This window comes from Catharus ustulatus, chromosome Z, assembly GCF_009819885.2.
Source record: "Catharus ustulatus isolate bCatUst1 chromosome Z, bCatUst1.pri.v2, whole genome shotgun sequence".
Lineage (NCBI taxonomy): Eukaryota > Metazoa > Chordata > Aves > Passeriformes > Turdidae > Catharus > Catharus ustulatus.
Genome location: NC_046262.2, coordinates 47,012,593 through 47,037,560, shown reverse-complemented (window position 1 = coordinate 47,037,560; position 24,968 = coordinate 47,012,593). Strand labels below are relative to the sequence as shown.

The following is a 24,968-nucleotide window of genomic DNA, read 5'->3' as shown; positions in this document are numbered from 1 at the left end:
ACAGCAGAGAAAAAGAAGTGTGAAAAATCAGTTTGAAAGATGATACTGCTATCCTGGTTTTCTAAACTTGTTTAAATTAATAATAAATAATTTATTCTTGTTGCTAATGGCTCATAACACAACTGTGAGGATGTGCTTTGACACACTTCCTCCCATTTCAAAGGCTTATTCTTAGCTATGCCTGAACAATGTGAAACCAGAATGATAGATGTAATAATGTGCACTTTCTTTATGGGCTCACAGGTTATGAAATTATATTATTATGAAATGGCCAGATGAACCTGGCAGGGGCAACAAATGATTTGGACCATGGTGCCATAGTCAGGACTTTGGTTACTCAGCCCTTTTGCCACACCCTGGTTTCCTTGTGGCAATGGGGCCCATCTGACAAAGCAGGGGAAAAAGCATCTTTGGTCAGAGACTTGCCAGACTCCTGAAGAGGGCTTTAATCCCAATCCATCTAGTCAAAAATCAACACCTATAACAAATGCCCAGAAGAGCATCAACATCTCCTGTAAAAGAAAATCACATTCAATATTTTTGAAAGTGCTAAGTCTGAAAATAGTACTCAAGGAGACACAAAGGGATGCAGGTTCCATTTAGAGTGTTTACAACTAGAAATCCCTGTGAAGAGTCTACAAGGAGACCAAGAAAATAAAAGCACAAGGAAATAATTCTAGTCATATTTCTAAAGAAACTTAATGGAAAACTGGTAAAACCAAGGAAGGCAATAAAAAAAATTACAGAAAACACAACAGCACACAAAGGAAGTTCTGCTTTTCTGAATTACTTTATGCCCTCTATTAATCTATGTTCCTTACACTTTTTCCTGAAATCAAGGCACCCAATTATTTTTTTAATCTTTTCTAGTCCTTTTTACCCATCATCACCATTTCCCAGTGCTGACTGCCACTGTCACAAACATTTATAAAGTTCCAGTCCCCTGGAAAACACAAATCTTTCTAACTTTCCTCAAGAGTAACAGATACCAAAACTTCTCTAAATACCACACTAGGAAGTGCAGTTTTCTGTTTTAAAAATTTCTCTTTCATCTTTCTACTTTGTGTTTTTGGAGGATACATATTCCATATTACGATCAGACTGCAAGCCATGACCCAGCAGAAGAATGATTTTACATAGTCTTCTGAACAATAACAAGCTCTCCTCTGTGAGCTGGCGCATTTCTGGGGTTTCCTGGATTTTCAAGAAGCCTGTCCCCATGCACTGGGCGTCTCTGGACAGTCTGTGGCACAAGACGCGGTTGCAAGGTTTTTTCCCTATTTGTTCTTCCATTTCATAGAGTATCACAAATGGCACTTTTGTAAACCTAACACTAGTGAGTCTTAAAAGCTCATCTCTTCAGAGAAAGCACTATTCACAGAACTGACAAAATACAATTTTCCCTACATTTTAAACATTCAGTCATTAAAAAGTACACACAAAAAACACATAGAGTTCATCATAATTTTATTTTACTCCATTTTGGACAATGTACTGCATTCTGTTCAGACCTAGGGAAAGTGAGGATGTTTCTTTATTCTTTTTTCTCTTGAACAAACTTTCATATGGATATAAATACTTCCTCTAATTATGTAGGCCATTTGTTTTGTGCAAGTAATTTCAATCGTACCTGAACTCATTTTAATAACGACTACAGGGTTTCAAGGTTTTCTAACTCTGCATGGTAAGTTGCTCATGAAATGAGTGTGTAGCCATCAGAAAATACGTCTCATTTTAATGTTTATTTTTACTGGCTTATTGCTACTACTGAGCATTTAATAACAGTTTGCAGAAAACATTTTATGTATGAAGTATAATGTCATTCTGAACTCACACTATAGCAGCAATGATGGTGACCAAGAATTAGCAAACCTAAGCACTGCTGTAATTACATATTCCCTTAAGTGGGAGAGTTGTTACCTAAATCTTATCTTCTTCCAAAACTCTTTTTTGTCAGGTCACTGGAAAAATGGGAAATAGTATTTTTCCATTAACTCCGCCTGGAAGCTTGTGTCTCCTCTGTGTACATATCAGGTTTCAGTTCTCCACTCACTGATGCACATTAAAGTATTTACTTGCAGAATGTTACTGCATTCAAGCAGTTTTTATTTTACTATATATATCACACTATCATTTTTCAGAGAACTGCTCTACTCAACAAGTTTGGCAAGAGGGCGTTTTTTTGTTGGTGTTTTTTTAAATTTATGATGATCACCAGAGATCATATTCCTCTTCACTTGTACATATGTTCAATTAGGACCCTATGCGTATTATGAAATTTTAAACACAGGGAGTGGTAAGTACCAGATCCAGAAGCAAGACCTTTCAAGGTTGACCTCGTAAACATGGGGAGTCAATCACAAGTAATACAGTATGCTGATATAGTTAAGTATTTGCATAACATCCGTGTTCAGACCTGTACTGGTTACCAACTTTTTGATTATATTTGAACTGTTGAGAATTCTCTAAAATGGATGAATGTGTATTCAATTTAGACTTATAATACACACAGCAAATTTCACTGTAACTGGTACTTTACTTCACTAAATTTTATAAGCTTTGTTTTTCCTTATAAATGGAAGTTTCTGTTGAGTTTGAATGCTTAAAATACTTTGTATTTTTGCAATCAGCTAAATATTCAATACACACAATTAGATCTTGCATACTACCCATTCTATATACACTTACACTTACAGAACAATAACATCTAAAACTCTAGTTTTGTTGTGCTGTCTAGTTATATAAAATGGTCTTGGCTTACTGATACAAAGAAGCTATGGTTCAGGAATCTTTACTTTCAATAGGTTATATAAGAAAATAATTCTAACATTTGAAATACAGCATAATATTACAAATGCATAATGTCTTTATATCTTCACTCATATGAAATCCAGGTTGTCTGTATCTACTTACCAAGCCACTTGTCAATTGCATTCTCATACTTTTTTTGGTCCTTTAACCAGTCTTGATGCCACCTAAGGTTTGCAATAACACTTGAGTAATTGTGACCCAAACTTTGTTTCCAGCTGATAAACTGTTCTTTGTTATACTCCTGAACAGAAGAAGAAACCTTTGGATAGTTAACTATGGAGCGAAGTATTTTGTCCAAGGAATGTACAATTACTCGGTATTTTATGGCAACATTTGTAAGCTCATCTGGATCATCAGTAAGGTCTGTAACAAACAAAACATCAGTTAAGATTCAATTTGAAATAAAGTTAATTAATGAGTCAGTCAAAACATAAAAGTAGCATACCAAACAGTTGGGGTGGTACTGAAGAGCCATCCGAGTATGTGATGTATTTCCACTTGCCAGTTCTCAGCATATACACAGAGGAATTCACATTGCACCCGTGGAACTCACTAAGCACCCATGAAGGCCGAGATCCTCTGGGTGACGCTTCTCTCTCCACTTTTTCATATAGCAGTGGCATAAGAGAATATCCACTGAGGTTCTGTAGGACAGGAATTCTTGCTATATCTAAGGAAAGATAGATAAAACCGAAATGCTACTGCAGCTGTCAGGACTGAAAAAGCCTAACAATGCTACCAGTGTCTGAATGTTGATAATAAAATGTGCTCTCCTAATTATTATCCCAAAATACACAATAAAAGATACCTTAAGGAATTTCCCAAGGCAAGCTGCCCACCATCTTGATCAAATGTATCACCTATATATAATTCAACCTTTAACAGAAGTTTGTGAAAAGAGATCACAATAATCTTTGATGGATGGTGCTGTTTTATTCTTAATCACGGTTGCAAACATTTCTCTTATGCTCTGACTACCTCAGGCAGGAGAAAAAGAATAACACAGCACGAAAGGACCCTAAAAGCTTCACAATCTAACATGTTGTAACCATTTATTTCTTGAATGACAATGGTGCAAAGCTCATCTGTAGCATTTTTCATTAGTGTATAATGAAATGCTTTATAAAACGTGGCCTTTATTATCACCCATAACTGGTGGGGACTTGAGGAGCAGGGCCACTTGCTTCTCTGGCAGGACTGGAGATAAAGATGATATTTGAGGTGGTATCAACATAATGCATGTACAGAAAACACTGGATGACTCTGTAGCCTACCAGATGGTTAGAAGTACAGTTTTATGCATTCATGTTCTTCAGGCAATTGCAGTGTACATGCGACACCTCTCAGAGAGCAAGTCTTCCAGACTGGTTTGAAAAGAACAATTTTTTTCTGATTGGAAGCCTAAGAGATCACAGATAAAGCCTCAAAAGATAACTTTACCTGACGTTTAATTCCAATCAGAATTGTCTCTTGCATGATTTAAAACAGATAACTGTTCAAAAATTCCCTCTTAAAAGTGATTTCTATCTAAGTAATTTAACTTTAGTTCTTTTTAATTGATTCTCTGTCCAAGACTGAGTATTTTCACATCTCATAAGGTAAGAATGGATATCCATTATCCCATCTTCATACACTTGCCCAGATCATTTGTACGTTTCCTATACAAAGCTTTCATCACACCTCTTCCACATGACCCTTCATAAAAGACATGCCTTTGCTAAGTTAATGAACATGTCTTCCTTACAGGTTTAATCTCATCTCTGGATACACTTACACTGTAATTTCTATAGTAAACTGCTGTGTTTGAAGGCTAGCAAGGATTATTCATATCTAAAATGGGTTTTATTTCCTTTTTTAGTAACAAATAATCCTATTTATAATCAGTCACTGTAATTATGTGGATAACAGTAACATTAATAAGGAAGATCATCAGTTTCTTTACTTTTATTATTCATCGCTTTTTCACTTTTTCTATTAAGTCCACATATATGCCCCACAGATAAATTATCTTCTGCTGTGTTACTATATTGCCTCAAAGTGACATAATCATTCTGACTATGATACAAATGCAGAATAGTAATAGTTACAGGGAAAAAAATTGTCACCTAAATTACTTAACTCACCAAGCATAGTAGGATATATATCCACAAGAGATACTACATTTGGTATTTGCTGCTGTTCTCTTACACCTGGTCCCATGACTAAAAGAGGAACATGGGAACTTCCTTCATACATGCTCATTTTATAGAACTGACGATGTTCCATAGCAAGTTCTCCATGATCTGCAGTGAATATAATGATTGTTTTTCCAAGAAGTCCAGTGTCTCTCAGAGCTGAAATAATCTCACCTGCAACAAAGGTTCTAAAAAGGTTACATTCAAAATACTTCTTCCAAGGACTGTACCTGCAAAACAGCATGCAAATTTCAATGAACCCTCCTAGTCAGTGGAGAAAACTCCTCTCTTGTTGCACATACATTTGTGCAATGAATACACAACATATACTCCTCTTTTTGTATGTACGCTTGTGCAACAAAGACAGGACCAAGATCAATGAAGTTGGTATTTAAGCAAAGCACTTAGGCAATATTAAAACTTCAGGATAATTTATGCCTAAACATACTAGTTAAAAGATGTTATAATATTACAGCTGCAGTGCAGTTACTTTGCATTCCCTTCATTTCCTAAAGCTATAAGGCTTCCATTTAATCTTTTCATTCATAAAATGAGGAAGAGCAGTTCTGCACCTTTTAAGTCACTTTACCAATATAACGTGCTGTCTTGGTTTAGGACACATGCCTAGAAGATACGTTTATTTTATTATTAATTTCATATCAGCATGTAAAAAAATTCTTGTTCATTCATGGTCACTTTTCAAATAAAAAAATAAAATGCTGTAAATTAAGACCAACTTTATAGTAAATTTTATATCTGTAGACCTTCCTGCAAACTCTGAAGAATTCTGAATGTACAATTAATTACTTCTTCATAACTTTCAATAATATGCTTCTAAGGGACACTCCAAATGTAACCTTATTGTTCAGTTGATGAGTAACAGCTGTTATCTAGTCTACACACTTGAAATCAGTCTCTAAGGAAATCTACTTATGCCCCAAAAATTATCTTTTCTTCCAGCTCAGCTTTCACAGTCTGTCCCCTTCAAAAAAATGCTTCCATTATTTCAGTGAGCACTTAATCTAAGAGATTTAGTTCCTCTTGTACATAGGTGTCCTGGATAAGAGGAAAAGGGGGGTGGAGTTTCCAGCACTATTTAATAACATCCTATGTCATGGAGGGGGCATGATTTTCAGCAGGAAACACCAAGGTATGTTGAAGTTGATTCAGTCTTACCTTGATGGTGGAAAGGTGTGAACTGTTCCCTTAACTGTTTCTGAAACCTGGACAAGCTGTAACTATTGCAAGAGCAGCGGGAAGATTAGACAAGCTGCTGTCATCACCACTGCTGCTGCTGCTTCTGCAGCTGCTACCACTGTCAGGCCAGCACTTTCAGCAGCAGGACCCTTTATTTGGATTAATTAGCTCTCCAGGATTTGTTTTGTCCCTGTTTTCCATTTTTTCCAGGCTGGGGGAAGGACAATAAACTGCAGAAACTTTTTTGCCTCATTCACTTCTTTTGTTTTCCTGAGCCGCATGGTCCAAAGTGAAGGGAATGGAGATGACAGGTGCCATCTTGCCTTTGTCTGGCAAAAACAACTGGGTACTCTCCTCTCTTTCGGGAGTGCTTTTTTTAATTTTTTTTTTTTAATTAACACCCTTCTTGGCATAGAGCACTCTCCCTTTCTGTCCTCTTTTATTGATACTACTGCATTTATTTCAAGTTTTTCAGTAAAATTGTTGTTCCCACTTGTGGTCTCTCCTAGTATTTCCTGTGCTGTCAAAAGAGGAGGGGAGAGGAAGGGCAGCTTATGTGGGGTAATTTTCCCATTGGGTTTTAAACCAGTGCAATGGGTCATGCAGTATTTTGCTGTAGTCACTGGTTTTCTACAGAGCTTCTGACTGCTGGCTGTGATTACAGTAATTTCACGATTACAAGCCACACCTGATTATAAGCCGCACGTCTGGGTGTCGGCAATGTTTAGGTCTTTGTCCATATATAAGCTGCACCTGATTATAAACCACACTTTCATTCGCAGCGAGGATGCTTGCACAACTTTCACAAAGTTGCCAATTAGTAACAGAATCGCAGAGTTTACTGGCTCAGCTCGGGGCTGTGTGGGCTCGGATTGGCCCCGCTTTTCCCCTGCCAGGGCCGGGCATGCTTGCATCGGCCCCGCTTTTCCCCTGCCGGAGCCGGGTGGGCTTGGATCGGCCCCGCTTTTCCCCTCTGCTGGGGCTGTGCAGGCTTGGATCGGCCCCGCTTTTCCCCTCTGCTGGGGCTGTGCAGGCTTGGATCGGTCCCGCTTTTCCCCTCCACTGGGGCTGTGCAGGCTTGGATCGGTCCCGCCACCCCCTCACCAGGCCCGTGTGGGCTCAGATTGGCCCCGCTTTTCCCCTCCGCTGGGGCTGGGCAGACTCGGATTGGCCCTGCAGCCTCCCCGCCGGGGCTGTGTGGGCTCGGATTGGCCCCACTTTTCTGCTGCTGGGGCTGTGTAGGCTTGGATTGGCCCTGCTTTTCCCCTGCCAGGGCCAGGCAGGCTCAGATCGTCTCGCCGCCCCCCCGCTGGGGCCGTGCAGGCTCCGGCTCAGCTTGGAGCCATGCGGGCTCGAACTTCCAGGTTGGCAAATTTCTGAACCTCATCAATATATTAGCCGCACCTGATTATAAGCTGCATTCCGGGTTTGGACCGAAATTTTAGTCAAAATGGTGCGGCTTATAATCGTGAAATTACTTTCCAGAGTGCTCTCAATTCACCTAAACGGCTATCCTTTATCATTTGTCATACAGACTGAATAAGTAACTTCCACAACTTATTCCCAGATGTGAACTTTGGTATTTTGTTTTCTATCTTTTCCCCCCAAAGACCAGCCCTATCAGTATCTTCTTTAAAAAAAATCAGAACTAGAAAACCCACTGTGTAATAAGACATTACCTACCCAGCATGGCGTCTGTCTCTGCACACATAGCATAATAAAATGCTCTAATATTTTTCACTTCTTCCTTTGAAAACTCTCCTGTGCAATTCTTGGTGTACGATGAGTAATAGTCTACTGGATGCATCTCTGAAAGAGAAGACCACTTGGGTATTTTAATAGCTTCATAATTTACCTAAAAAACAAGAGGAAATCATCATTACTTTTGCAACTGAATTAAGCAAGTTTTTTAGCATAGATTTAATTTTAGAATTATAGCATAAATTCACAGTTCTCAATTTGTGGCCCAGGAAACACTAGCTGCTTATTTGCTACCCTATGCAGCTACCTTCTCCATACTTCCCCACAGCTTCCACAGGTAAATTGTTTTTTTACAAACCTATGAAAATCAACTGGAAACTAAGGTTAGGAGTCATAAATATCTGCTTTACCAACTGCTGTATAGTTGTAAGAGAGATATCACTTTTCTAGAGTAGATACAGAAGACATAGAGTCTTCATAAGTGTAGAATAAATATAAACCCATGGATCTAAAAGATTGGGTGTTATGTGGGACTAGAGAACAACATGGAAAATCACATAGTCTAGCAAAGTCTCCAGGACAGTGATGACAAGTGTCAGCACCTTGATAAAAAGAACTGAATACATTAATACAATTTTCTAATATTTTCTACATGTTTCTGCCTATGTAATCCATTATAAAGAAATTTAAAACCAGTATGAAACTAAAAAGGCAATCTATTTGTATATTCAAACTAGGCATAGTGACATGCATTGTCTGCTTCCGTACTAGCTTTAGAGTCTTGAAATTTGACATACACACTTAGACTTGGCTGTCATACTGGTAAATATTCCCTTAAATAAAAAGGAACTTGAGGCAATTTCCTCTTATACGTTCACTTGTTACTTGGAGGACCTCAGCCTAGTTTTAAGGATTCACAAATTCACAGTCCCTTTGTCTGTCCTGGGTAACCCAAAATGTTACTGTATTCCATATCTATCTGTGCCATAAGATTGTTATAGTGTCTTTAAGACCCAAAGTATGGTTGGAACCAGAATTGCAGTGGAGAGGTGCTAGTCCCTTTAAAACATTAAGAAACCCAAGCTGCCTTCCTCTTCTGTGGAAGGAGGAGACTTGGCTCCAGAGAGGGTTGATAGGGGCGGGTTTCTGGGCTTGCAACTGTAGGAGCTCAGAAAAATTGCATTTAGCAAACAGAAACCATACTCTCAGTGATCTTTGCAAACTCTATGGGCAGTGATCAGGCCCCTGCAGGTTGGGCCAACCCATATCACTGCGCAGAGACCAGTTTCCCCTGCTCGCTTCTCCAGCAAGCCAGAAGAATCAGAAGGCACCAGCACTAACACCGGCAGTCTGATGGGTGCAAGAGGAAGCAGTGAGTGCCACGTGTGCCAGCAGTTCCATCTGCCACTAGACCTTCGTAAGCTCCAGCCTTCCCAGGAGGGTTTGCGGCCATCCGTTCCTTTTGTTTCCGTGGCAAGTGCCATCTTGGAAAGAGTCTGACACCATTTTCCCTTTGCCCTCTGAAGGCAGGCAGCTAGTGAGGGTCTGTCAGATTAGAACGGGGCAGTACCCCACGGTTTTGGGGTCTCTTTGTTCCCGTGGAGCTACGGAGATTCAGCAACTTTGTATCTAGTGATTATTCTCTGCTATTTTTTGCATGTTGCTGTTTCACTCGTTAGTAAACTGTTACTTCTTCACTTACATCTCTTGGTACAGGTTCCTTATTGGTGGAAAGGGATTGGTTGAAACTAAGGGGAGGAACTCATTTTAACTCATCTTAAACCAAGACATGTAATTCATAACTAGGAAAGAAGTCACATGCCCTGAAAAACTGACAGCTTGTGCAAAATACAGGGCTTAACAAAACAGGGTTTCATATACATACTATGTTGATCTTCTGTTCTGTGTTACAGTTCAAATAAACAGGACATTTAATTCAGCTCTTCATCTGTGTGATCAAACTTCCTCACGAGATTACCTCTGTGATTTTAAAAGACTGCTTCTTCCATGGCCAAAAAAAGGCTACATGAGAACCAGCCAATGGTTAACAAATGGTAGTATGTGGTCCACACAATGCAGTATGTATACACAGTGGTGGGAAGGGCCTCAGCAAACTGTGCAGTTGAGGGACTCTGACTGGATAAAAGATGAGCAAAAATTCGTCGAAGATGTTACAACTGTCTGTGACTCGAAAAGCAGCACCTATGCTTCCCAAGACCCATCTAACCTAGCAACTAGTACCCAGTAATTTTTCTTAATAACTAAGCTAGATCCTGCTTTTTTGTGAATGAAAGGGGTTTCTTCCCAAGCTCATCCTCTCCCCACAAACTTCTCACCATTCTCAGAAGAATGCATAACCCTCACTAATACGAAAAAATTCATATCGCTCAATCTTCATTTGTAAATTCTTTTTTCTAAGTATTTGTATTTTTGGCACACCTGGATAGAGTGTTTCAGCAGTTCTCTCATGGAAAAGGGCGCAATTTATATAAACTGCGTATGGAGGGGTTTTTTGAAGCATAAAGTCTTATCAAACCTAATTCTAATTCTGCAACTGCAGAAAATATTAATGACTACCTGCAATTACAGTAATTTCATGACTATAAGGTGCACCCTTTTGACTAAAATTTTGGCCTGAACCCGGAAGTGTGCCTTATTATCCGGTGCGCCTTATATAATGGACAAAGTTTGAAAATTTGCCAACCCAGAAGTGCGAGCCGTAATGGGGGGGGCGGTGCCATGGGAGCGCTGAGTCGCAAAGGGGAGTGGGAAGGGGGTGGCCACAGGTGGCAGGAGCATGCAGGGAGGTAGGGAGCCAGCGGACGGGGGCAGCCTGGAGCCACGCAGGGAGGGAGGCGAGCGGCCCTAGCCGGCATGCCAGGAGAGAGGCAGATGGTCCCGGCCAGCGCGCTGGGACAGTGGCGACTGGTGGCTGCGGGCGGCCTTGGCGGCTAGGAGCCGCGCCGGCCAGGAGGGAGCCGGTGGCCACAGAAGCCCCGAGCTGCAAGCCGCAGCCACCCCAAGCCAACCCAGAAGTGCGAGCTGCGGCCACGCTACGGCAGCCCTGAGCCGCCGCGGACCGTGGGCAGCCCTGAGCTGCACCTCACCAGTCGGCACTGGGAGGGAGTGCCGGGGCCTGCAGCACGGGGAGGGCACCTGGGGCTGCATTTAAAGGCTATGCCAACCTCTGAAAAATGTTTGCAAATTGAGCACCTGCCAGTAAACTCCCCGATCGCACGATTCCATTACTAATGCATTACTTTGTTGTGCGCAGCGCAGCTCCTCGCTGCAAAAAAAAAGTGCGCCTTATAGTCCGGTGTGCCTTATATAATGTACAAAGTTGCGAAATTTGCCGACTCCCTGAGGTGCGCATTACAATCTGGTGTGTCTTATAGTCATGAAATTACTGTAAATCTATTGTAATGCATTTATATTTTATGGTAGATAATGGTAACTGGAAACTATACAAGACAGGAAAAAAAATTTTCTTCTTTATGCATACAGATATAAGGAATCTTTCTTGCACTTGAAAATCTACAGTAACATGGAAAAAGTTAACTGAAAAGAAGACTTCTGTTGTGTCTTATGTTGCTTCATGTTCTAGGTCCATACTGCAGAAAAAGTCAATCTTTCACTGTAAAACTCAGATAAAATCATTGCATGTAACATCATTTCTAACAAGCAAAATACAGAATGTTCATAACATTCAGACTGTTACCAAAATTAATTTACAGCTAAGAAGAGCAACAATCTCATTTTTCTTAATGTGCTTCTAGCCACTGAACTCCATATTTGTGTTGATTCTATCACTTCTGCTAACAAACATTTCTCCACAGAGAAACAAATTTGTTGCTTCTATTTGCTTAGCCTTTGATCAGAAATCAAACATGTCATTCAAGTTCACGACACCACCTTCACTACACTACTGTGTAGTGTACTGTCTATCTTGAAAAATCAGGAATAAAATACTGTTTGTAATAACTAAAGTTATTAATAAATTTATATTTAAATTTTATATTCACATACCTTTTCAAGCCAATAGGGAGATGTTAAAAATGTAGAGGACCCAAAATTTTCTCCTGCGTAGGGTGATGGATACGGATGTGGTAAATTTAGTCCCAAGTATAGAATAAATGGTTGAGTAAAGTTAACTGCCTCTTCCTTTATCCAATTTACTGCTTTATCAGTATTCTGCCAATCTGTTTCCATCACTCTAAGCTGCTTCCTATGACCTGTAAGTTTCACCATGGGTCTTCCTTCTTGTCGGAGCAGGAAGTTAACATCCCTAGTCCAAGCTTCCACACGGTTACTGAAAATATATACACAAGTCACATACACAGCAGAAAATGTTTTCTTCACTTTCTCCAAGCAAAGAGCATTATGAATTTCTGAAGAACTTCCCCTACAGTTTCAGCTGCAATCTATTTCCAATTCCTGTATAAAGGAGAATTGTTGTTCTATTGAGCAATAACGATTGTGCATCTCAGACCTTCAGTCTTTTTGTCTCTGCTTCTGAATCTTTCTTATTTATTATCCATTTATGTCAGAATGGCTCTTCTCACATCTACAAAATAATACTTAGAAATAGCACTCCATCTTGTGGACCCTTCTGCACATTTTGGCACAGATTCATATACTCTTTATTTGTAAACTGGGCCTGATATTTTTGTTTGAAAGAGTCTAGTGGGAAATAACTGCCTGGTGAGGCTGCCTTTAGAAACAACATCGTGGATGTGATTGTTACTCCCTATTAATTAAAGAAACTTTAGACAAAAATCTGTAAGAATTGTTTCTCTTGTACAAATCCTATCAAACAAATAACAGAAAAGGGTATAAAGAAAGGGACAAGGAGGGAAAAATGGCAACATTTTAATGATCACGTATTTTTGAACAGATATTCTAACATTGTCTCTCTAATACACTAGAAAATCTGAGCTGCAAATGTCCTGGTTTCTTTGCTAGAGTGAATGATGGTGGACATTGGTAAGAGGGAGAGTATCAAAGACCTTGACTAATCTTCATCTTGTTCATGGCAATTTCAATACAACCAAATTACAAAGGAAAGTACAAAACTGTTCAAAGTTTGATCCCATGCTTTTATCAAAACACAGCACTATTATTGTTTAAAGGGCATCTAACCAGTTTTATCCCCAAAGAAATTTTACCGGTCCACTTTAGTTTCCAGAAAAGTTATTCAGAATTACCTGTAACAATTCCTTTTATTGTCTTAACTTCTTGTTTAGGCTCACACTTTCAATCTAAACAGGCATAAATAAATTACTTAGAACAAATGTATCTGGTTTACAGAGAAACCATGTTTCATAATCATTAAAATGAAATTATTATAAAGGACTGTGCATTGTATGTGTGTGTCTAATTGTACCTAATGTCATAATACTGATTTATACAGTAAAAAAAAATACTGTCAGCCACAGGCCAGTCTGATTATCCAATCAGACTGAGATTAGGATCGAGTTTAAAGAACAAAATCCCTCTCAAAAGCAAAAAAGGAAACATCAGGTAACTCTAACCTGTTTAATATTAAAGAAAAAGCTATTCTTTATTATTATTTCAACAAGTGACATCATTATTAATCAGTGAGACAGAGTGTGTTCATAAATACAACACACAATGAAGATTTCCCTGCCACTCATGGAGAAGACGGTGAGGAAGGCTGTTCCCCTGCAGTCCATGGAACAGCTACCCATCTGCAGCCTATGGAGTACCCCACACCAAAAAAAAAAAGGATATCCAAAGAAGCCTCAACTGGAGTAGACTTCCAGCAGGACCTGTGGACCTGCAGAGAAAGGAATCTATATTGGAGTAGGTTTACTGGCAGGACTTGTGACAACACTGGAGCAGTCTGTTCCTGAAGGAGTGCATCCCATGGAAGGAACCCATGCTTAAGCACTTTTGTGAAGAACATCAGTTCATGGGAAGGATTCACTCTGGAGAAATTAGTGGGGGACTGTCCTTTCAGTGGGGGAGGGACCCCACACTGAAGCAGAAGTCAAGGAGTTCTCCCCCTAACAAGGAACGAGTGGCGAGATAATGTGTGATGATCTGACTGCAGTCCCCATTCCCAACCCCCTGTGCTGCTGACAGATGTGGTAGAGAATCTGGAAGGTGAGCCTGGATAGAAGGAAAGGGTGGGGGGAAAGTGTTTTAAGCTTTGGGTTTACTTCTCATTACTTTACTCTGACTTCTAACTGATGATAAATTAAATTACAGTAATCTCACGACTATAAGGGGCACCCTTTTGAGTAGAATTTTGGTCCGAACCCAGAAGTGTGCCTTATAGTCCTGCGTGCCTTACATAATGTACAAAGTTGCGAAATTTGCCAACCCGGAAGTGTGAGCCATGAGCCAAGCTGCAAGGCGGGGCGGCACCACAGGAGTGCCGAGTCGCAAGGGGGGGCGGGAGCGGGTGGTTGCGGCCAGCAGGAGCCGTGCGGGGTGGACGGGACTGGGTAGCCCCCGACCAGCAGGAGCCGAGCGGGGTGGGTGGGACTGGGCGGCCCCCAGCCAGCAGGAGCCACGCGGGATGGGTGGTACGGGGCAGCCCCTGGCCAGCAGGAGCCGCACGGGGAGGGAGGGAGCGGGCGGTCCCGTGCCACCCCAAGCCACGGGCAGCCTCGAGCTGCTGTGAGCCGTGGTGGCCCTGAGCCGCCCTGAACCACAACAACCCCAAGGTGCGAGCCGTGGCCGCCCCGAGCCGCAGCAGCCCAGAACTGTGGGCGGTGCTGCGGTGCCCTGAGCCACGGGCGGCCCCAAACCGCGGGCGGCCCTGGGCCGCCCTGAGCCATGGGCGGCCCTGAACCACAGGCGGCCCTGCGCCGCCCCGAGCTGCGGGCGGCCCTGAACCACAGGCAGCCCCGTGCTTCCCTGAGCCGCAGGCGGTCCCACGCCATCCTGAGCCACGGGCGGCCCTGCGCCGCCCCGAACTGCGGGTAGCCCCAAGCCACCGCGAGCTGTGGTGGCCCTGAGCCGCCCTGAACCACAGCAACCTTGAGGTGTAAGCCGCGGCCGCCCCGAGCCGAGGCAGCCTCGAGCTGCCCCGAACCACGGTAGCTGCAAGCCGCGGCCGCCCTGAGCCCCACCTCGCCAGCCGGAGGCAGGCGGGAGTGCCGGGGCCCGCGCACAGTGGGGACGCTTGGGGCTGCATTTAAAGGCTACACCAATCTGTGAAAAATGTTTGCAAATTGAGCACCTGCGAGTAAATTCCATGATCGCGGGATTCTCTTACTAATTCGTTACTTTGTTGTGCGAGGCATGGATCTTCGCAGCAAAAAAAAAAAGTGCGCCTTATAGTCCAGTGCATCTTATATAATGTACAAAGTTGCGAAATTTGCTGACTCCCGGAGGTGCGCTTTATAGTCCGGTGCACCTTATAGTCGTGAAATTACTGTAATTTTCCTCAGTTAAGTCTGTTTTGCCTGTATACTTGAATGATCTGTCTCAATTCTTATCTTCACCATTGAGTCATTGTTTTTTCTCGCTCCTGTTCACCGGAGGAGATGGAGACACAGAACATTTGTCTATCATGGTGGCCCTGGTGTATATCCAGGGTCAATTCACCACAACAGCACAAGTCTGTGAACACATATGCCTTCAAAAAAACCCTCCAAAACATCTTATGTTTTGTGACAGTAGGCTTAATATTTAATAATTACAAGGATGGGGTTTTGTTCTACTTTTTCTGCACTATTAATATAACCAGGAAATCAGGAAGTGTTAAGGTAAGGCAAAATCAGTTTATGAATTTCAACTAAGGAGTAATATCAGTGGTAGAAAATAACCATGTTGGGCGAAACCAGTTTCTCTATTACCTTTCAACTACAGGTACAAGCCAAAGTACAGCTGCAATGGATATGCTTGCTTCTCCATAAACTTGCAGGACAGATGTCTGCTAGGTACTGTACACAATTTCTTTTAAATTAAAGCTACTGTCATTTCAACTGGAGACTCAAACCATGTGAGAGATCACTACATGATCATACATGCCCATTTCATAGCAGGAAATGTACCTGATTACCTTACTGAATGATGTCCAGAAGTAAAGTCTAATTTCCCAAATTTCTGTGCACGGTAGCCATGCTTCTCCATAAGATCCAACCATGTTACATAATCTGGATCTAGACCTTTGAAGTTATTCCAAGATTCTGTTAAATGAGTGAAAAGACCGCTCCACATAGCTAGGAAAAAAAATTATGAGTGATTAGTATCCCTCACCTCTATGGTTGAGAAGGGATTAATCTTCTCATTACTACAGAGGTCAAAAGTCCAAACTGTGATACAATAGAGCAAGGAATACAAAGTATTCCTCTTCCAAATCTTATTTCATAATCAGTTCAAGTAATAAAAGTTACTCAAATAATCCCCAGAATTGTAGAAGAAGGTCCTATCTTTCCAGGTGCTATGCAACCATTAAATCAAGTTTTTATTAGATCAGAAAAGATTCTTCTTGATTTCCTAAAGAAAATTGCATGGTAGTACAGATCCTGATGAAAACAATCTTGTATATACATGTGTTTCAGAGTGTTAGTTCCCCTTACTACAGTTAGATTTAATGTGAGTTTAAAGTTAAGTATATTTGTGGAAGAATTACAACACAGTATTTTCATAAATACATTATGTCCTCAATTTTATTATTTTAAGGCAATCTACTTCACTACCTGTTGCAGAAACAAAGTGAGAATATTAAAGAAGATACCAAGAAGAAAGGAAACCAAAGCAAGAGTTGCAAAGTAACTATAAGGGAAGATTTTTTTAGTGAATTCCTATTTCTTTGCAGCTTATCAAGCATCATTCACTCTTTCCAATGCTAATTTAGAGTTAAAGGTAGTCCCAAAACAAAACTAAGTCATTCCACAAGCAATAGAAATATCCTGTAAGCAAAGTGCATCCTCTCATCTTTTCCCCACTCCAAAGCCCTCTTTCCCACCATCTCTTTTGGTATCATCCCTGTCACCTCCACAATAGATGCACCCTCAGCTCCTTGCAGCTATCCAAGCTCCTGGCTAAGCAAAAGATGTCCTTCTGGTTCAGAGCCCCACACATGAGCTCAGTGGTCATGGCTACCTATAATGCTAGACATAAATCATGAATTGTTTAATTGTGGTTTCTTTCTCACATGAGTACTAACTTGCCATTTTCACAAACTTCTTAAAATTAAATAACTTAAAATAAAGTCATTGTACTTAGCGATAAAAATTGGTCAAAATACTCCAGAATCAAGAAAAGAAAAAAGGTTGACTGCTTGTTCATGTAACGTCACCCACTTAAAATGTGACCATGAGAAAAATAAATTGGGACTTGGTAATCAATAAAGGGAATATTAAAAATGTAACACTGTACTTGTCTGCCTTTGCCTGCTGCTTCTTTCAGTGCATACTTTGAGAGGAAGGGGGATCTCTTTTATAGTTAAAGATTAAGGAGGAGGGTTTTTGCAACAAGTGAAAAAGGTAGAAATGTTCTAAGATGTAAACTTTGATTGATATAACTTTCTTTTATCTTCCTAGCAAATTCTGCAATTGTGAAATGGAACACAGAACAACAATCACATTAAATAAAGAAAAACATTGAAGTATTCAATTAAAGTTACTTGAATATGCATCACTACCTAGAAGACAGTGGCCACAGCTACAACTTTATTCAGCTGTTATTATTTATTACTCTTTGCTGAATACAGAAAAGATATTTATTAACTTTGTATTGGGAAGAAAGAGTAGCTCTGAACATACAGTAATTTCATGATTATACGCCGCACCAGACTATAAACCGCACTTTTGTAGGCAGCGAGGATCCACGTGCAACTTTCACGAAGTTGCCATTTAGTATCAGAATCATGGGATCCTGAGGTTTACTGGTTCGGCTCGAGGTTGCTGACAAGCTCGGCGCTGCCACTCGGCGGGGCCGCTTGGGGCCAGCCAGCTGGCACTGTCACTGCTGCCACCACTGCCGAGCTTGCTTGCTCCCGCCCGCATCGCTGCCACCGGGCTCGCCTGCCATCTGCACCACCGCCGCCGGGCTCGCTTGCCCCCGCCCACTGCCTGCACCGCCACTGCCAAACTTACTCGCCCCCGCCCGCTGCCAGCCCCGCCGCTGCCGCATTCACTCGCCCCGGCCTGGCGTTGCTGGCCCCACCACTGCCAGGGTTCGGCTCGGCTTGGGGTTGCTGCGGGTTCGCCCTTCGGGTTGGCAAATTTCAGAACTTTGTTCATATATTGGCTGCTCCAGATTACAAGCTGCACTTCCGGGTTTGGACCAAAATTTTAGTCAAAATGGTGCGGCTTATAGTAACGAAATTACTGTAGTTTCAGCATTGTAGTAGAACAAATGTATGATTTCTCTATAAATCCAGAAGATTTTTCAAAAAGAATCTGAAGTTTCAGTGGAGTTTGTAAAATATCTGGGAACTTACAGTTAACTGAAAAAAGGAGAATAAAATAACGAAAGAGGAAACATAAGAAATAGAAGAGAGAAACAGATGAAAGAGAAGAACACCATAACAATTCAAACACAAACTAAAAAAAAAAAAAGTGTCTTCTTGAAAAACAAAACAAATCCTGTTAAATAATTTCAAATTTCCCACCATTACCACATATTTAAATTGACATCTGCAAGTATTTATCTGATGTTTTGCTTGGTTCTACCTGCGCGGGAAGGACAACAAATTGGAGAATTGGTGTAGGCATTGAGAAAGACAGTGCCATGCCTTTTCATAAAATTTATGGAAGGTAAATTCACAGTCTGATTTCCTGGAAAAAATGTCAAGCGTCCATCCTGCAATCAGACAAAAGCAACACATAAACAGCATTAATGCAAACTATTGGCTGCATTAATTCAGAAGGTCAAAGTAGATCAATATAAAATTGGTCACTTTTGAAAAAGTGCAATGGCAAAGATAAGTGGGCCCCTTTACAGTAAAATTAATTCCACTGTATCACTATACGTATACCAAGCTCCAGTTCCTCAGGGGTGGGGTCCTACTATGACAGTTTCAGGGGCAACAGGTATGGTCAAGGGTAACAAGGAGTGAGGCTGAATCCCAATATAGATGTGTGCACTAGCACATATTTCTGTGCTATATTTCCCCGCCCTCCCTTACCTGTCAGGGTGCCCTTCCAAGCTCCCGTCACTCACCAAGGAGTCGCAGGCCACCAGCACCACGTTAGATCGGGACTGGTCCCCATGGGCCGCGGGCCGCGACCTTGCTCCCGCTCCAGCGGCCATGAGGAGTAGCGCCAGCCCAGCTCGCCCAAGGGGCCCACCGTCTCGCATCGCTCCCCCACTGTGGCCCCTAGTTCCCGAACCGAGAAGAGCAGCAGCTCCGAAAGCAGGTTCCGGGGCTCTGGCCGCAAAGTAAGACTTGACCCCACCGCACGGTAGCAGCTCACTGCGGCCTACAACTCCCAGGGTGCCCTGGGCAGCAGCCTTCAGTTCCCAGCGTGCCTCGGGAAATGGGAACTACATCTCCCGCAGTGCCCCAAGAGAAAATGGCGGCTGCCCTGACGCGTCATCGCCCATCGGTCGGAGTGCGCATGTGACCGGGTTGCGGCTGAGGTGGCGGAGGTGGCAGTGGCTGAAGGTGCGGCAGGAGCGGGGGGCGAGTGGCGAGCCGTCGTGGTGGCCTGGCTCGGTCCGCCAGGGTGACCTGGGGACCTGGGGGTGCTGCGGCCGTGGATTGCCTCCCCAGGCGGTCCGCGGGCCCGGGCCCCATCCGCAGGCCGGGCTGGATGGCCTCGCTCTGGGGGCCGGCCGTATCCCGGTGCCCGGGTTTGCTCCGAAGTAGTATTTTGTTTGTAGGTGACTGTGCAGCTTATACTCGATAGTGCCCGCGGTGGGGTGCTTTTGTGATGGCCGACGCATCTCTTCCCTCGTAGGAAGCAAATTACCTCCAGAGGCTGCCGAGGAGTGCAAGTCCGACACTTTCCTTAAAGGTTCTGAGAGAGTCTTTGAAATTCCGTGTCATCCCATGTCTTTTCATTGCTAAATTAGCAATAAAAATGGCACTTATTCAACTATTGCTTTATTTTTGCTTTGCAGCTCCTAAAAAGTTTTTTTGTTCTTCAGCTGGTTGCTTTTTTATCCTTTGGGTGCTGGTACCAGCACTGTTGCTTCTCAGTCTCATCCTATCTCACAGCTTCGACTGTGGTGTTTCTAAAGTTCGTTTTGGCATACAACATACATCAAAACAGTGATTATGTTCAAAAGTGTGAATACTTCTTTGCTGTATCCATCAGTGCTTTTTCTTCTTTGATTCGTGCCTGTAGTCAGAAGCAGAGTCTGCCTAAAGTGTGCGTGAAGGGAGAGGAGCAGGGTGGGCCGCACTGGAGTGTGACAGATGGCCATGGTGCTGCTGTAGAAATCACACAAGAAAAACCCTGATTCTGAGCAGTCTCTGGAGCACATTTCTTGGGCAGTAGGTTCTTAAGCATGGTTCACTACTTAGTTTCTTTTTAAAGAGAAGCCAATATGTGTAGGGTATTTGCTCTGAAGTCTAATTACAGGCTCTTAAAACACCTATCCTTAAATATATCTTAACTTTTTAAAAAGTTTAATTTTTGGATAGCTACTTTGTATCATTTAATTGTTTGGAATAATGATAATGACTGAATCCTGCACTGGAGCTAAATGTGAGTAGTTTTAACCATGTCATTTTTTTCGCCACCTTCTAATGCTGTATGCATTTTGGCATATTATATTTCTCTGCTTAAAATAACCTCTGTGCAATAAACATTTTGTATGTGTCGGGATATCTTTTTTTACAAGAACTGATGATACATTCTTTGTATTTAGCAGCCACAATGTCAAATAAGGAGGTGAAGGCAGCATTAAAGAGTGCTAGAGATGCAATAAGAAATAAAGAGTATAAGGAGGCCTTAAAACATTGCAAGGTAATTAATTTTATACTTGGAAGGTAAGTTTGGGGCTTTTTGCACATTTTGTTCTTTTTCTTATACTTCTACAGCTGTATAATCGTGAAGAATATAGAGTACCTTGTTGATAGTTATTGATAGATATTGATAGTTGAGATGGATTTTCAGATTTAACTTACTATTTTTGTTAGTTTCCCACATGTAAACTTTCATTTCCCTTCCTTTTGAATTTGCTTGCATGTGGCGGTAAGAGTATTAAATCTAGAATGATAGAGATAAAAATCGATTTCTAATCCAGACCTGGTAGGAGTGTTTTAATTACTGAGCGGCAGATACAGGTTGCTAGCTCAGCACATCAGGAATGAGGCATCCTCTATATCCTTCTTATTTCTATAAGAAACTGAAGTTACTATTCTTAGCATCTTCCTTAAAATTACTCAACTTCTAGTATTGCCATATAAAATAATCCACCAAACTGTAGTGATAAATCTCAGTACATGGATCTGTAAGTTACATTTCTTTCATCAGTTTTGCTTAAAATTGTTTATTTTTAGGCTGTCTTGAAACAAGAAAAAAATAACTACAATGCTTGGGTATTCATTGGCCTGGCAGCTGCTGAGTTAGAGCAGCCTGATCAGGCCAAAGGAGCATACAAGAAGGCTATTGAACTTGAACCAAATCAGTTACTGGCATGGCAGGTATGTGATGTCCATTTTTTGATTCCCTCAGAAGTATCACTATGGAGTTAAATATAGAAATAAAGCAGAGTTAAGACTTGTATCTTGTTCTCTTAAGGCCCTTAAGTTCCACAGAAGTTTTGGAGTAGATGAGGTTCCTATTAGTTTTGTGTCCAATGTAAAACAATGATGAATTTTATTTTCAGTATAGTTGTTTGTATTTCTTGTGAGACTACACACAGCTATGAGACATGCAAGGGAGAACATGAATTGAAATAAATACAGTAAATTTTTCCACATGAAATTTTCTATGCTTATCACTCAAGAAACACTTGATAGTTCTTCTCTTACAGAGGTAAAGTGTTTTATTTAGTAATTTTTTCAGCTTTCAGCATCAAGTAGATTGTTAATTAATGTTGTTGATACTTGAAAACAAAAGCATACATTTAAAATAGATGTGTGGTGTGTGCATTACAGCCGATTGTAGTATAGATTTGCAACCTACAATTTTGTTATTGATTCATGAAACATAAGGTTTCATATTAAATCTGTTGCTGATATGAACAATCAATGTTTTTCTAAAATAATAGGGTTCTTAGTATTTTCAGTATAAATACTGTTTTAAAGTGTAACTGTTGGGACCCGAATTCAGTGTATGGTGAAATTTGTTCACTTTTACAATTAGATTCTGGCTTTCTTGATACAATATTTGGGTGTGTATAGGTATATATATTACATATTTTGCATATATATATATGTATTTGTATATATATAAAATCATATGACCTAGTGAACTTTTATATTGTCTTGTGCAGACAAGATCATGTAATATATACAAATTTCAAAGAATTGTTGGCATTAGTTAAGAAAGTGAAGAAAGCTTTTCATATAAGTAGATTGAGTGGGTTGTGCAGAATTCTACACAGTGATTACTGTCTTAACATTTGACCCTGTTGAAGGCAACGGAATATTTCTTGTATGCAGAACAGGTAGCATTCTCATAAAACATAAGCATTGTCATCAAGTCATACTTCCTTTACTTTTTTTGGTTTTTTTCCTTAAGGGATTAGCAAATTTGTACGAGAAACCCAACCAAATAGATGTCAAAGGAGACTTGGCAGATGTTTACCAAAAACTCTTGGAACTCTATGAAAGGTAAAGGATATTGAATGCCATAAATTTACTCTTGAGATTTCTAGTTCAGTGAATGCCATGGGTGATATACAGTATAGACTTTGGGTTCTTGAATCCGTCTCACATAAGTGGTTTGGCCCTTTTGCTAATGTTTTCTCTACTTAGCTAAGGTTCTGTTTTCCTATCCCTTTTGGTAGAGCAAAAACTCTTCATTTACTTGTACTTGAGGCCAGTAGTTAGGGAATTTTGTGTTACCCTATTCCCATCTAAACTCACTGCCTTGAAGCATTTATGTCTGGTAGTTCATTGCCTGCATTAATAAGAAGACTTATTTTTAACTGCTTTAAGATCGCAGAATGTGTGTCGTGCAATTCTTGGAGGCACAATTCTAGACAAATCTGTATCAGCTGTCACTGTAGGTGACTGACGTGTTTGGTTGTTCTCTTATTTTGAAAACTGATCAAAAAGTCACTAAAAGTAATGTTTTTTTAATTCAGAGCAGCAATGAGTAAAACTTCTAGGGTGATTTGTAGTATTTATTCTAAGTTTGACAACTGAACTTACTGAAAATTATTTGTCAGACTTTGAAAAAAATTACACTAATATATTAAAAACTTGGCTTGTTTTGGGGGGGATTTTCTTTTTTCTTCCTAGTGGTGACAAGCAGAAATGGTGTGATGTATGTAACAAGCTTGTGGAACTATACTGTCAAGAAAAGAGATATCTAGAGGTAGGTCAAGCACTTTCTTTCTTTCTTTCTTCTAACAAAAATTTTCCATTTGATCTAACTACTTTTCATCAAGGAATCCTCACTCTTACAGACCACAGACCACTGAAGATCTCCTTGTGGACCACAATCAGAAAGAACAGATTTTAACTCTATTTTGTCTTTTCCACTGGATGAGACTTGGATGCAATCCATTAAGCTGACAGAACTGGGAAAGACTATTAGTGTTGAGACTAAAAGACAGAATATCATTCTTCTGTTGTATTTCTAGAAGTCAAAAATTATATCAAATGCACATTTATGTGCAGTATGTGTGAGTCGGGTGTCCTGTGCCTGGCCAGTGCAGGGTGTCCAATGAGCCTTTCACTGGTGGGGTGATCCCTTCCTAGGCTGTTACTGAAGCTTTGTTCTAGAGGGTAGGGTGGGATATGTGCACAACCTGAACTTGATTGCATGTGTTTTATGTACTGCATTCCCAGCACAATGATAAGGACATGAAAAGCCTCTTCAGAGCAACACCAGTTTTGCAGAAATTGCAAACTCTGGTCAGTTCCATGAGGTGGAGTTAAATGACTGTGTGGTTCAATAGTAATGTTTCCTGCAATCTCTATAGTATTGTTACAGAATGTATATTTTGGAGGTATGCTTTTGCTTTTCCTTTGCTCTTTGAAAAGGCTGTTTTCTTACATGATGACACATGATTGTGCTCCATGTCGTCTTCCTACCTTTCCTTTAGCATTGGAACGTGACAAGTTATACATAGCGCAGAGCATGGTGCTGAAGACTATTAATTAGGTCCAAAGCCTCACTGTGTACCAGCTTCTTAAACTAAATTTAATGCTAATAAGCATTAAATAATAATAAGTTTAGCATATGAAGGCATGCTTACTCTATATGGAGCAAGAAACTGAAGTTAGCCTTCAGGGTCCATTTATTCTTTTCAGTTCTGTTGACTTTTCCACACTGGAATTTCAGTATGGACTGCTGCTTTTTTTATCTTTCCAGTCATAGTGCTCTAGATCTTTAGGTCTACTTTTACTGCTGATTTCCTCCAGGAACCAGATTTAGAATTCATGTACTCTTGATGTTTTCTCTACCTTATTGACTGTACGTTGAAAGGTGGAGAAGTCCCACACAATGCTTTGGGACTTGCTGTTAATTTAATCAGAAAGCAGGTAAATCTGGGTTACTTTAAATGTTACTGTGTTGTCTATCCTAGAGTGATAGAGTTTGATACCAGAGGGGTAATCTAAGAGTGAGAAGTTCTACTGTGTCTGTGCACTTTTGGCAAAGAAACATGGTGTGCAGGATCTACTTTCTGAGCAAGGATAGAAAAAAAGATAACAGGAAGACATCTGACTTGGGAATGCCAGGCCTAAACACGGCCTAAACAATAGTACAAAAAGACTGAACCAGGGGAGGGTTTTAGGGAATAAGCAATTATAATATGTATGTGGTGACCATGTATAAGCAATGCACTTGCAGACAATCTGAATGCACGCTAGGTGGGGCAGTCCCCCATGCAGCCTTTACCCAGTAAAATAATGCTGAGTTCTTAAAGCATTGGTGTTAAGGAGTTTATTTACCCAGTTTCCAGTGAATTTTAGTGACAAGTTGACTACTTATATCGGACTTTCACCTCTTTAAAGAGTAACAGCATGAGTCG

General features: G+C 41.0%; 2 protein-coding genes across 8 annotated transcripts in view; one reads left to right on the top strand and one right to left on the bottom strand.

The window, feature by feature from the left end:
* Positions 1 to 1,421: 1,421 nt before the first annotated feature.
* On the bottom strand, positions 1,422 to 19,324 carry ARSK (arylsulfatase family member K). Of its 2 annotated transcripts, none has more exons than XM_033084939.2 (8): positions 19,029 to 19,324; positions 18,539 to 18,668; positions 15,919 to 16,078; positions 11,910 to 12,192; positions 7,866 to 8,037; positions 4,935 to 5,159; positions 3,257 to 3,481; positions 1,422 to 3,174 (listed from the first exon to the last, which is right to left on the bottom strand). In XM_033084939.2, exons 1-8 carry the CDS (start codon positions 19,164 to 19,166, stop codon positions 2,906 to 2,908), a joined length of 1,602 nt encoding a protein of 533 aa, XP_032940830.1. In that variant the 5' UTR covers positions 19,167 to 19,324; the 3' UTR covers positions 1,422 to 2,905. The 2 variants fall into 2 exon arrangements, with proteins under 2 accessions (XP_032940830.1, XP_032940831.1); XM_033084940.2 differs by having other exon boundaries at positions 18,994 to 19,071.
* Positions 19,325 to 19,416: 92 nt separating this feature from the next.
* The window catches only part of TTC37 (tetratricopeptide repeat domain 37), a 54,571-nt gene continuing 49,019 nt past the window's right edge, over positions 19,417 to 24,968 (top strand). Inside the window, exons 1-7 of one of the 6 annotated variants that reach the window (XM_033084624.2) lie at positions 19,417 to 19,473; positions 19,692 to 19,825; positions 20,159 to 20,307; positions 20,688 to 20,782; positions 21,319 to 21,462; positions 22,505 to 22,596; positions 23,230 to 23,305. In XM_033084624.2, coding sequence (XP_032940515.1) covers positions 20,693 to 20,782; positions 21,319 to 21,462; positions 22,505 to 22,596; positions 23,230 to 23,305 — 402 coding nt within the window. In that variant the 5' untranslated portion in view covers positions 19,417 to 19,473; positions 19,692 to 19,825; positions 20,159 to 20,307; positions 20,688 to 20,692. Of the gene's footprint in view, positions 19,474 to 19,691; positions 19,826 to 20,158; positions 20,308 to 20,684; positions 20,783 to 21,318; positions 21,463 to 22,504; positions 22,597 to 23,229; positions 23,306 to 24,968 lie in introns of all 6 variants that reach the window. The other 5 variants (XM_033084623.2, XM_033084625.2, XM_033084622.2 and 2 more) reach the window with 5 other exon arrangements.